Source organism: Erigeron canadensis, chromosome 2 (assembly GCF_010389155.1).
Source record: "Erigeron canadensis isolate Cc75 chromosome 2, C_canadensis_v1, whole genome shotgun sequence".
In the NCBI taxonomy this organism is placed as follows: Eukaryota; Viridiplantae; Streptophyta; class Magnoliopsida; order Asterales; family Asteraceae; genus Erigeron; species Erigeron canadensis.
This window is the reverse complement of record NC_057762.1, coordinates 37,517,898-37,531,270: the sequence shown is the minus strand read 5'-3', so window position 1 is coordinate 37,531,270 and position 13,373 is coordinate 37,517,898. Positions and strand designations below refer to the sequence as shown.

Here is a 13,373-nt window from a genome sequence, read left to right as displayed (position 1 = left end):
AATTGCTTGTTTAATGGTTTGGAAAACAGGTGTTGCTCGAAATTCCTTTGACAATTAAACAAATTATTTGCCAATTGATTGCATTAAATTAAAGAAAGATTCAGACAAAATAATTAAAAGTCATCCACCTTGACTTCCCTTGACTTTAAATGTGATTGCATTTGATGAGGAACAAATTCTTAAGAGTTTGCAAAGTAGTCGTGACAAGATTAAACTATTCACGTGGTACCACCATCCATGAATAATTTATCGATCCACCTGACTAGTCTAATTACCCGAGCCGGTACCACCAAGACCAAGACAATTCTTCTAACGATAGTTTTTATCTACTTATCAAATTATCAATTGAACCTATGTGACAATAACGTGGTACCACCAACCGATATCAATCACGTTGACAATTTTAATCTTTACTTAAAATGATATTCACTATCATACCATGAACTAGTGATAATTACTTATAGACAAGTAACCGTTTAAAATCACATACACATTCGACTGGTACCACCAACGAAGAATCATATGCAACCAATATCGATTTTAATTAAATGAAAAGAATTAAAACCATCAAGATCACAGAACAACGATAATTAAATAAACCCTTTTAAATTAAAAATATAGCAATCACATTATCCGTCTAGTTTCATCAAGGTGGACGATTAAGCAGTTAGCCACTCATGATCAATTCACAATAATCAAAGAAACGGAAAAGAAACATGAAGTACCAATTGTTTGAAGAAAATAATTTGCAAGACAATAATGTAGATACGATCTAGATGGGTGCCCGTAATATCTTCATGAGTCCGCCTAAGTGAAACACTTGATTGGAGAAGGAAGAATCCTGATAGAGCAGCTCCTAGAAAGAATTTGAATGCCTCGAAATTCGTGCCTAGGTTTATATTTATACCTCTTGAAAAATAAGGCTTTAAGTCGGCCGTTGACTTTTGTTGACCAGCCTCCCACTGCGGCGCAGTGGTCATGTAAGGCCTCCACTGCGTCGCAGCCAAATATCACTGGAATTCCCTTCGTATGCAACATGGATGACTGCGGCGCAGTGGGATCGTGCATGCCATCCACTGCGGCGCAGCCAAATATCACTGGCAAATCTTCGCGTGCAAAAGGGGTGACTGCGGCGCAATGGACTCGTACAAACCCACCACTGCGGCGCAGCCAAATCTCACTGGACAAAAATCACTCGTGCATGAATAACCACTGCGGCGCAGTGGGCAGATGTGCATTTCCACTGCGTCGCAGTGGTCACAAAAACTTCGACCACCTCGTTTTCAACTTCCAACTCGCCACTTTCATTATTTCTTTTGCATAAATCAACTTTCGACTTCATGAATTATTGTATTAGCCAATAGTCTTCCAAATGTGAGCCAAATCACTACGTAACCTGCTAAGCGCCTGAAACTACTAACAAACACCATAAACGCGCCAAATGCACACAAAGTAGACTTAAAACATATAAATAAATAGCCAATAATGATATGGGTAATGGGTATAAATTAGTCACATCAGCCGCTTATAAAACTCGGTCAAACTAGTCTGGATCGGTCAAAAACCTGGCGGATCGGTCAAGAATCGGCCGGATCAGGTCAAAACTCGGGTCAACTTTGGTAAAAAGTTTTTTTTTTTTTTTTGTAAAAAAAAAAAAATCCTAAATTTGTTTTAAGTTTATGTTTATAGTGAATAAAGTTTAGACTTTGAAGTATTATATTAAAGTTTCTAAATAATTATGTTTTAAGTTTGAAGTTTATTCCATATAATTTCAAAAACTATAAAATTTCTATATAAAAACCTAATCCGGGTTCTCCCCGATTTCGATCTGATTTTCTAAAAACTGGTGACTCCATCCCTCATCAATCCAATTCCGAGTCACAATTTTTTCCAACCTTACTTTTCCTAGGACTTTAAAATTGCTAGAAAAGTTGAAGTGATAACACACCAACTGTGTGAAGCGACAAATCTTTATCACATCATAACGTCATCTTAAGGATATTCAACATTTACTTCATTATCGAACGAAAGTATATAACTTTTTCTTTAACTTGGGGCCTAACCATCGACATGATGTGATGCAATAAATTGACTTATATGAGTTTTTACCTAGAAGCTATCATATCTATTTCGAATGCGACTATCACTGCTCGTTTTAACAAAATTCAAACTTGACAACGGCCAGTAGCAGAACTTGAATGATATTACAGGGGTAAACAAAAACTTTTATACGGATTATAGATACAGGATATAAATATTGAGGAGTAAATACACTTAAAAATATTTTTTTTGGGGGGATATCAACCCCCTTTGGTGGGTCTTTCTAATGTTCCGTCTCTGACAAGGGCAATTTATTTTTTTTCTCGGGTTTGATCCAGGTTTCCTTTTTTTTCCATCAAATTGAATAATTGACCCGTGAACCCAGATTAAATGAAGTATATATATCTTTTTATTATTATTATTAAGTACATCTTCACAAGCCTTGACTTATTACTTTCGTACAATTTTGATGTGAAATGTTATTTAAGTGCGCATATGGCTTTAAACAACTCATTAATCTACCAATCTGCTTATTACTTTCACAAGCCTTGACTTATTACATTTTCACAAGCCTTGACTTATTACTTTCGTACAATTTTGATGTGAAAAAATTACAAGTTGACTTTAAACAACTCATTAATCTACCAATCTGCTTAAAAAATTACACAAGCTAGCCTGCAGGTTAATTAAAATTTGAAGTGTGCAAAAATAGTCTTAACATCAACTAATTTGAAGAAATAAACTCACATTATATCAGACCAGACTAGATCAATGGATACATTATGCTCACCGAGCAAAAATCCCTAGAGATACAACAGTCACTAATTAAGCTGCATATAAACACACAACTATTATGTGATATATGAGTTTTATCTCTTGATCTATACATATTTGCTTCTCAAAAACTATATATATGAAAAGGCAAACAAGAAACCGGGTTTCCAAACTCATAATAATGTGCGTTCATTGAGATATCTTTCCGCAATGGCAGCATGAGTAGCAGCCCCAATAGGAAGGGCATCTTCATCTATCATGAAATAAGGGGAATGGCCCGTGTGTGTTGAACCCAATGTCTCGTTCATTATCCCGATATAAAAAAATGCTGCAGGGACGGCCTGTGAGTAAAAAGAAAAGTCCTCTGCTCCCATCATTGGTGGTACCACAGTGAAACCCGATGGACCAACCAACTCTGTTGCAACCTTTCTTACGTGTTCATACATCTTATCGTCGTTAACCGTTGGTGGGTATATAGTTGACTCATTCTCGAAGAAGTCCACCGTTGCTGAGCAACTAAAAACACTCACTTGTTGTATGATCACCTATTTTATGTGAAGGTGTGTTTAGATTATTTCTTTCTTTATAACTAAAAAGTTTGGTAGATATGACAATATGGATGGATCAGGCAATTAAGTTGGGTAACGAGTCAAAACTAGCTAAACACCTAATTTATTATTCTTACATTTGAAATGTTTCAAAAATATTTCATCTAGTGTAGATAAATTATAAATGTAAGGTCAAAATAAAGATTGATAAACGACTAACCTCTTCTATTCGTCGAATAAGTTGGTAAAAACTAGCGTTAGAGAATGCTCTTAAAGTTCCCTTTAGCACGACGAAATTACGCATTACATCAACATCATCGCCACCATTAAACGCAGTAACGGATACCACTTGAGAATCAAGAGGATTGGATTCTCGCGACACAATCCCTTGTAAGCTTATGACAGCAGCTGAGGCAGCCAAAACTGGATTTCCCTTTCCACCCTGAATAACGGCTTTAAAGAAGCCGCAGCCTGCAAGAAGAGGACCGGGCCTTGACCCGATCACACCCGTGGGATGCTGGTGTGATACATGGGCCGCAAAAATCGCCTCTACGTTCTCTAGAGCTCCATCTCCCATCATCCTTTTTGCACCATTTCCAGCTTCCTCTGCTGGTTGAAAGATTAGTACAACAGTTCCCTGTACAAAAGCCAAATTATTTAATGTAAGTTGATAATTTTATATATTTGAAATAGCAAAGAGTAGTAGAAAAATGATTTTAGTACAAGAATAAATTGGAAATTGGGGCCAGTTCTTTTGATGTATATATATTTTATCTCATGGAATCATGTACAGCTTTACAACTTGATTCTTTGGTCCACGTTGAAAATAAACAAAAATGTATATAAATGGTTACAACTTTTTAAATCAACTACTAAATGTATAAAGTTTTTGTAATCATACGTAATATTATCATCACATCAATTTTAGGGATTAGTATTCTATATTTAAAACTATTTTACACGAATTATTATAGTGTATCGAACTTTAATTTTATGCATTGTGTATAATTAACTTTCAAATCTTATGCATTATATTTAACCGACCAATAGAAAAATTATAGGTGACAGCTTGTATGATTGTTACATATACCTGGATACATACAATGCACATGATTTGAAAATTCATTACGTATAATACATAAAATCAAAACTCGATAATCGCTACGATAATTCGTGTAAATTTGTATACGTTTTAATGTACTAATTCCAATTTAGTTTTGTAAAACAATAGTTTTTCCAATGAAGTCTTATCAAACTATCCTACTGTCCTATAGATCTAATGATGTATAAAAATACGATTACAAACAATATATGGATATGACAAAAAAAAAAAAAAAAAAAAAGCACAAATGCAAGCATCTTCACAACCTTTGAAAATCAAAAAGTATTCTAACCTATGTTTTAACTTCATACATGTCCTATCATAATATCATCATATTATTTGTTTTTAAAAGATTTAGTACATCCACACTCGTGTTCAAGTGAAGTATATGACCTATATCTTCAACCACTGAACCAAATGCGCTCGAAGAAATGATTGGCCCTAGAATGCCCAATCTTTATCAAAAACTTTATTACAAAGTTTATAGGCAGGCAGGTACGAGATACCCAAAACCAATTATATGACCACATGGTTTGTTTTTGTGGGCCCAGTTGCTGTTAGATTGTTATTATATATACATATATATATGTTAGTTTTTATAATTAGATATATCCATCAATAAAATACAAATTATGTTACTAATCAGGCATTATAATTTTTTTTTAAGAATTCACATTTTCTTTTCTATCACAAAACAATTATATAACTATAGAATAATTACCAACATAAAACCAACCAATAATGTTGGTTACTTTATTTTTTTTATTTTTTCTGTAACAACCATACACGTGTAATTATCCTTTTGTCCTTTTGTCATTTTCTGTCAGTTGACAACTAAAAATAAACTTTGATCACCTGGGATCACAAAAAGAACCTGAATAGATGTCATTTATAAATGCGGACATATTAATGTTACTTCCGAGGCACGGAAACAACGAGATGATTCGTTTTTCGATCTATAAAAATTTGAATTTTTGCAAAAAAGATAGGCATAAGCTTAAGCATGAATTAACCATGTGCAACAAGTATATTTAAGTATGATTAGATGGGGTAGATGAAGAAGAATTGTGTCTCATCAATGTATAACAATAAACAATATATATCTAATAATAATATTTTTAATTACAAAAAAATTAATTAATAATCAATTTAATAAAAATAATTACCTTGAGAAGATGTTCACGAGATTTTAAAATCTTAGCGGCTCCAAGAAGCATTGTTACATGTGCATCATGACCACAAGCATGCATTTTACCCGCAACTTTACTTTTATGTTTCCATTCAACTGCTTCCTTTATAAAATTAATGATTAATTAATTATTATTATCCATAAATCCATTCAAAAAAAAAAATTAAAAAAAAATACGAAGACTTTTTTTTCTTTTATAATAATTATACAACTTTTTGTTGAAAAAGATTTTCCTAAAAAAAAAAAGCTTCCATATAAGATAAACAAAAGTAGTATTAATATCTACGCAACAAGTATTTCCAAAAAAGGAAATTAAAATTTGATCCAATTCATCAATTTCCTTACTTGGACAATATTAACTAACATATAACATAAGTTTATAAATTTAGATAACCGATTTATTATTAGTTTTTGATGTGATCGATCAAAGATCCAAAAGAAAAAAAAAAAAAAAAAGAATCTGACGTCAAAGAGAGAAGATAAATCACGTAACATGCACGCAATAAAATACTACCTGAATAGGCAAAGCATCCATATCCGCTCTAATTGCAACAAAAGGAGATTGACCGGTACCGATAGTAGCTCGGATTCCAGTCACGGCTAATGGAAATCGAAACTCGATATCCATTTTCCGTAACTCATTTCGAATAAGTTCACTCGTTTCAAATTCTTGAAACGCTAGCTCAGGGTTCTCATGTATTTTCCTTCTAATAACTTTCAACCATTCTACGTTTTCATAGCTTTTGGCTATCGATAAAACCTCTTTCGAACAAGCCTCGGACCATATTCTACATGTTTCGACCGATGTCGGGTGTAGTGGGAACATCACATGTGGACTAGTAGTCGTTGTGTTTTTTAACAACGTTATTTGGGTGTCATGGTTATCTTGGTTTGTTTGGAAACATGTTGATTGTGTGTAAGAAGATCCATGGTCGGTTAGACATGTTACGGCGAAGGCGAAAACGGCAAAGAAAATTAAAAAAGTTGCTTTCCGGTGGCTCATGGTTGCCGGAAAATATAGAAAGGGAGTAGAGTGGGGGCATTAATAAATAGCTATAGATGCAAAGTATATATAGAACATGTGGGGATATTGTGAGTGTAAATTTAATAAGTAAATGAAGCACGTGGGATAATACTACTGCCGTAGTGCCGTGTCTTGAATTTCGAAATATATAGTGTTTTTTTTTTAAAAATTTTGTACCTATACCACTTTTTTATATTGTTTATTTGATAATAGAAAAGGTGTACATTTGAATCTTTTTAATAAATTGGGGCTAGGGATGTCGAATTACTTTTTTAGACTTTTAGTTTTGGTTGTGAGGTTGTGAAAATGTCAAACTTCTATCTTGGTTATACTTTCGCATATTTGAAGTCTCTAGTCTTAGTCATTCATGTGGTCCACCACGGTTGTAGTTTCAATTATCATATATTGGCCGGCGAATGAGTTATGTGTTTTAAATTGAAATATTGGTCGGAGATTAATTTTAAATATGTTATATTAATTGGTCATACAATTGTCTCGTTAACAGTCTAACTAGTTGCATCATGAATAATTGATTGAGTTGAAAGTCAGGATTGTTACAATTACAATTAGCACATTCAAGCCAGCTTGATTAGGTTGAGATTTTAGAAAATAGATATGTAAATTATAACACATCGTAAAATATAAATTATTTTTTTTCATGTTATTAGAACCCTTAAATTTTATCATCTTAAATTATATCACATGATCCAATGGTGATTTCATATTTTTTTGTTTTATTTTAATAGTATTTATTTTGTTATAACCACTTTATTATAAATATATACTAGAAGAAAATATGAGTAGAACGGCGGTGGGTGTGGCGGCGACGACGGTCGCTATGACAGTGGTGGTGGTTGCTACAATGAATGGCGGTGGCAACCGGATGACAACAAGTGGTGTTGATTATTGATGTAAAAATAATTGATGTAAAATAGGTGATGTATTATTTTAGGAGTTAAATAATAGATTTGTAAATTGTTTTATTAGTAATAATATACCTAAAACATCACCTAAGGAGGTGGACCGGGTACTAATAAGTCAAAAGTTTTTTTTTTTCCCGTTATTTGTCCAATAAAGGGAAGAGAAATATGCATTATGAATATTGTTTAATATTCAAGCTTAGATATGAAATTACTCACGCCATTATATTTAAATATTATAATGTTAATGCTGCTCAAGGAACCCAAATCTTTAATTAATTGTTAAATAAAAAGAAAATTAAAGAGTTAGTATGTAAAGGGATTTTATATTAAGTTTAGGTATAAAACCATCTTATATGAATTTTTTTTTTTTAAAGAAGAAACGTATTGATTTAGACCATTCGTAGCATTTCCCCTTACAAAGTATTAACACGTCATTAGAGATGGCAATGGGGCGGGGATTGTCGGAGATCTCAATCCCCATCCCCATACCCGATTTTCATTTGTAATCTCCATCCCTGTTCCCATCCCCGACGGGGAATGAAATTACATCCTCATACCCGTCCCCATTGGGTATCGGGGATACCTATTTTGAATGAGCGTGAATTTATCTTAATAGAACATATGTAGGAGAATGTGTATTACGACATTTTCTTTCTATGTATAAACTAATATATATGTTAAGTAAATGATTAATAAAGTATAACACATAAAAAGTATTAAACAAAATCTTTATTCTTGAAATTGATTTAGAATATAGATAAGATGATTCTAATAAACATATATAGTATTTTTCAGGTTCGGGGATTTACGGTTTCTCATCCCCGTCTCCATCCCAATCAGAGATTAGATTTACATCCCCATCCCCGGTCAACTCAGAGATTCTCGATCAAATCGGGTGCGGGTATCGGGTTCCCCATCGAGTACGGGTATTTTTACATCCATACACGTCATCTAAGCAACACCAACTTCTCTTTTTATTCATAAGTACCAATCACTTTCAAATTTAATATCCATTATATCTCACAATTAACATACCCAATATCTAATTAAAACATTCTTTTGAAGAAGAAAAGAAATCGTCCATGCATGCACCCCTTCACCACTCGAGTGGTGGCTATCGCCTCGTCACTTTCACCAAGCCCCACCACCGATTCCCTGTATCAACCCTTGACCAAAAGCTTCATCCTTCATCATCAAGGGCGCCACTCACCGATCTTTACAGTTGGTCTTATGAGGTATGCAATGTATGATATTAATGATGCATATATGGATATGTGGAGTTAAAGGATCAAGATTAGCAATTAGCTGTAGCTAGTGTATCAGCAAGTAGTGTAAGGAAAGAAAAAAAAAAAGTCTAAGAAGATGGTGTAAGCTTTCAATTAATGCAATTCATCCTTATCTACGGCAACATATATATATCACACACACTAGATTGGTGTCTGCGCAATGCATCGGCGGTAACGGCGGCGGTGATGGTTTGGTTATTAACGTAAAAGTAATTTCGTTGTGGTCGGAGATTTGATGAATTGTTGTGGTGGGATATGAAAGGGGGGTGGAGGGGGACGAATTTTGAGTTAGGGTTTTTGCTATGTGTTTCTGCATGAGGTAAAGATAGATGTTTAATTTTTATAAGAGTATTTTAGTCACAGTTTATATAATAGAAATAAGGATGTATTAAGATGGAGAGTAGATGTGTCATCTCAGGTTCTTAAAATTAAGGAGGGGTGAACAATTTCTTTTATAAGAGAGTATAAACGATGTGATAGGATAGTACATATAGCTTAATTTGTAATCCAGAAATAATTAATCCTCAATATGATTAATTTTAATTGGATTAGGATAATAGCATGTTACTAGATTTTAGACCCGTATCCAATACTAAACACAAGACTTATGACATTATTAATATTAGACATTAATACATTATACATGTAACTCATAAAAGCTTATAAGTTCAAAGTTAAATATATAAGTGGATACGAAGTGTTCAATTCAAATGCCAAGAATGTTAAGCTAATAGAAAGAAAACTAGTGTAATAAAAGAACATTGGAAGGATATACTCTCCTTCATCATTTGAAAGACTTCTTTATGTTAGAAACTTGTTGTAGTGTTTTTTGTCTTTTCATCTTTGTCACATATTAACACCTTAAAACCCTTATCGACTTAACTCAAGATACTGCAATGTACAATTGTTCGTTTGTGAAAACCGGGCTTTGTAGATAGAAACCGATTTTTAATAACATTGTAAAATTAATTATTTTAGTTTTTTGGTTTTTATTAATTAAATAAAATTATGTAAAAAACTAAATGATGACATCAGCGAGAATCAATTAGATGAATCGAGCGATATGATTGGTTAATAAGTCATTAGTTCAACTATTTTTTAGTATATATTAAAATTAAAATAGTACAATCACTATTAAAATCTTAATATATTTACATTAGATTTAATTTATTTTTAATTAATTATATACATATATATGATAAAACATATTATTAGATATATATTAGTTATTATTTTATTGGATTAATATAAATTATTATTTTATCGGATATATATTAGCTATTATTATTTGATTATTATATTAAAATTACAAGGTAAAACATGTAAATTGGATATATATTAGTTATTATTTTATTGGATAAATATTAATTATTATTTTATCGGATATATATTAGCTACTATTATATTTGTTTATTATATTAAAATTATCGGGTAAAAAGTGTAAATTTGTGATGAAAACAAAAAAATGTAAATTAAAGTCAAAATTGAAAACAAAAGTCAACATTAAAAAATTGAGAGTTGTGATTAGTCGATAATTTATTAGAGCAACTGTGCTTTAGTATAATAAAAAGATTACACTAATTAAACTGTTGTGTAATTTACGTTGTGAAAGAGAGATACATATGAATCTATATAATATGGTTTTTTGCCTAGTTTATTTTTCATTGATAACAATAGCTACATGGATATCGGTTTTTGCCTTCGCAAGATATCCGCTTACAAGATTAAACTCGGATTTTGGCAAACTTTTTTGGATGATATCAGAACTTAGAAGCCTGGATCATACAAGTATGTTAAAATTAAATGATGTAATCATTACAATCTTTTAATAACCAGTACAAGAAGCCATTTTTGGATTATATTTTCATGTGCTTGTACAAATAGGATAATGAGTAGTTACTATTTAGGTGCAACATGTTAACGGTGAACAGTTGAAGTAATAAACAACATGAGGAAGTAGAACATGTAATCACATTAGAAAATGAAAAATACAAAAGATAATTTCATATATGTCATTAATTAGTAAATAACAAAATAGTATATTTACCTAATTAAATTTTAGAATATCATATATGTCATTCCTAATACCCAAAATAATAAATATATCATTGCTAACTATAAAAATTATCATATATGCCAAATTTATTTTATTATATATTATACTAGGATTTTTACCCGCACGATATGCGGTTATTTAAAACAATCAATTTAATAAAGTTTTTATTGATATTCTTTATTTGGTAGATATATAAAAATAAAAATAAAACAATATCGTATGTAATTATATCTAATCACATGAATAATATCATCAATAGTAATACTTTTCATAATAAATAAGTATAATAGTATTAATAACACGAAGAGATGTCCACCAGCTACCACTTTCTGGGAATAACTTGAGTTCAAATCTTGTCAGAGGCAGAATTAAATTTAAGTGGTTAGACTTACTTTGACACTATCCTTGTTGGAGGTTACGTGGGTACCAATTAAATGCATGAGATCAAACGGTTCTCATCAATCTACCATTTTTTTAGTATTAATAACATCAAGCGGCCACATAAATCAAAAGATGATGCATTGAAAAAATAACAAAGATGCACAGAGTATAAAAACTGCGAAAAAAAATCGAATGTGAAACTTGAACTCTATTAAATAACAAACTCTAGTTCGCATCCATTTCACTCTCCAGCTGATAGCCTGATCAAAAGTTAATTGAACAACAAAAGTCAATAAATGTAAGACCCATGTCAACAACGATTAACAGGAAATTAACAAATCCTTAATGGTTTATGTATGTAACTAAAAACAAAGAGACAATAATACATACCCTTGTAAATTATAGATAAATAAACTTTACATCAATTACTCTCATCAATCATCGCATCTTAATCAACTATTGTTAAAGTATCAAACTAAAGATCTGAATATAAGGAACTCATAAACTTTGAAAAATCATTGTATTAAATATAAAAAAAAAATTATAAATATAAATTAAACTACAAACCAATAAAACTAAAACATGTAAGAGAAACATATCATATATTCATATTGAATTGGAGATGGATCATATATATTGAGAGAAAACCAATCTAATAAAAACATTCATACGGTGATATGATATAATCAATAGGATTTAAAGTATAACGATATATTTTAAATAATATAGAAAATTCTTAAAATGTGATATTTCAAGTAATATAGAAGAATTTTAAAATCTAACCAAAAAAAAAGTCTTAAAGTAATATAAAAGATTTGTTTACAGTAATATACGTAACTTCTTATTCTTATTATAATATAATGTATTAAATATCTAATATACTTTTAAAATAAAATATATATGGTTAATTTGGAAGGAAATAATTTTATTTTATTTTGAATCTATAATAATAAATAAAAATTAATAAATCTTGACAAAAAATTGTAGAGATGCCACATAGGATTAAATCTTACGTAGCAAATTTATAAAATAGGTTAGATTTTTTAGAGGCTCTAGAATCGTTCGGTTTCCTACTGTTTTAATAATTATATAGATAAATATGTCATTATTTTTATTTTTGAAATTTATCTAATATGTCATTGAAATATTTCAATAGGTTCAAGTAAGTTAATTAAGTGAAAATTAAACATTAAAATTCTTTTAAGTTATCATCAAATTTTAAATTCGCATTCATCCTCTCTTCTTTTAGTTGTGGGTCGTCTTTATCAAATAACATTAAGACAACTTTCCATACAATAGTAAAAGCATCACATATGTCATTACAAACCAGAATCACAACAACACTTAATTATATACCATGAGCGAATTGAGTAACGAAATTAAGAATATCATAAAACTAATCATGTTGATTACATTAAAATTTATGTAGTTAGAAAGAAAAATCATAAACTGAATTATAATTGTAAATTTTGAAGTGAAAAAGCAAATATAACCGTAAATTTTGAAATTTTCATCGATAACTTTAAATTTTTTTAATGTTTAGTTTTGACTATATTAATATAACTGGGCATAGAAATTAATTGAGATATAATAAAACAAGATTGTCTAAAAAATATATATTTAGAAAAATTCTTATGTGTCAAGCTTGAATTGTTTCCTACCAATATTGATAAAAGTACATGATGTCATATATACTTTCTTTTCTTCTTTCTTATTTACACATTTTCAATAAATAAATTGCTTCTATGTTTTTATTTGTGACTTTTTACATTTTAATTTTAAAAATCATTGGTTATATGTCTTTAACTATAGATTTGCATATTATAAACAAATATCATGTTAAAACATATCTTGTCAAGAATTTCTTAGTTTAATTTACATACTTGTATTTTTAAGTTTTACTCTTTGTTGTAGTCTCTATATTTGTTTGTGCTAATGTTTTTTCTTTTCCGAAAACTTCCCCCGAATCGACAAAAAATTTCGAGCACGTATGGTCAAAGTATATCTTGTCTTTACCACGAACCATTTTCTAGCTAATTTTTTTTTAACT

At 30.6% G+C, this 13,373-nt stretch overlaps 1 protein-coding gene across 1 annotated transcript; it reads right to left on the bottom strand.

The window, feature by feature from the left end:
• Positions 1–2,768: 2,768 nt before the first annotated feature.
• LOC122587064 (IAA-amino acid hydrolase ILR1-like 6) lies at positions 2,769–6,713 on the bottom strand. Its single transcript, XM_043759136.1, has 4 exons — positions 6,168–6,713; positions 5,631–5,756; positions 3,583–3,999; positions 2,769–3,359 (listed from the first exon to the last, which is right to left on the bottom strand). The coding sequence occupies exons 1-4, from the start codon at positions 6,654–6,656 to the stop codon at positions 2,988–2,990; spliced, it is 1,404 nt and encodes a 467-aa protein (XP_043615071.1). The 5' UTR covers positions 6,657–6,713; the 3' UTR covers positions 2,769–2,987.
• Between the last annotated feature and the right edge of the window lie 6,660 nt (positions 6,714–13,373).

What these genes read in the sequence shown, in the direction of transcription:
- LOC122587064 (XM_043759136.1), bottom strand. Translation starts at nt 6,656, where the DNA reads ATGAGCCACCGGAAAGCAACTTTTTTAATTTTCTTTGCCGTTTTCGCC. An exon ending in CTCGTGAACATCTTCTCAAG is followed by an intron (nt 4,000 to 5,630) that starts GTAATTATTTTT and finishes GCTTTTGTACAG; the next exon opens with GGAACTGTTGTACTAATCTT. An exon ending in TTATTCGACGAATAGAAGAG is followed by an intron (nt 3,360 to 3,582) that starts GTTAGTCGTTTA and finishes CACATAAAATAG; the next exon opens with GTGATCATACAACAAGTGAG.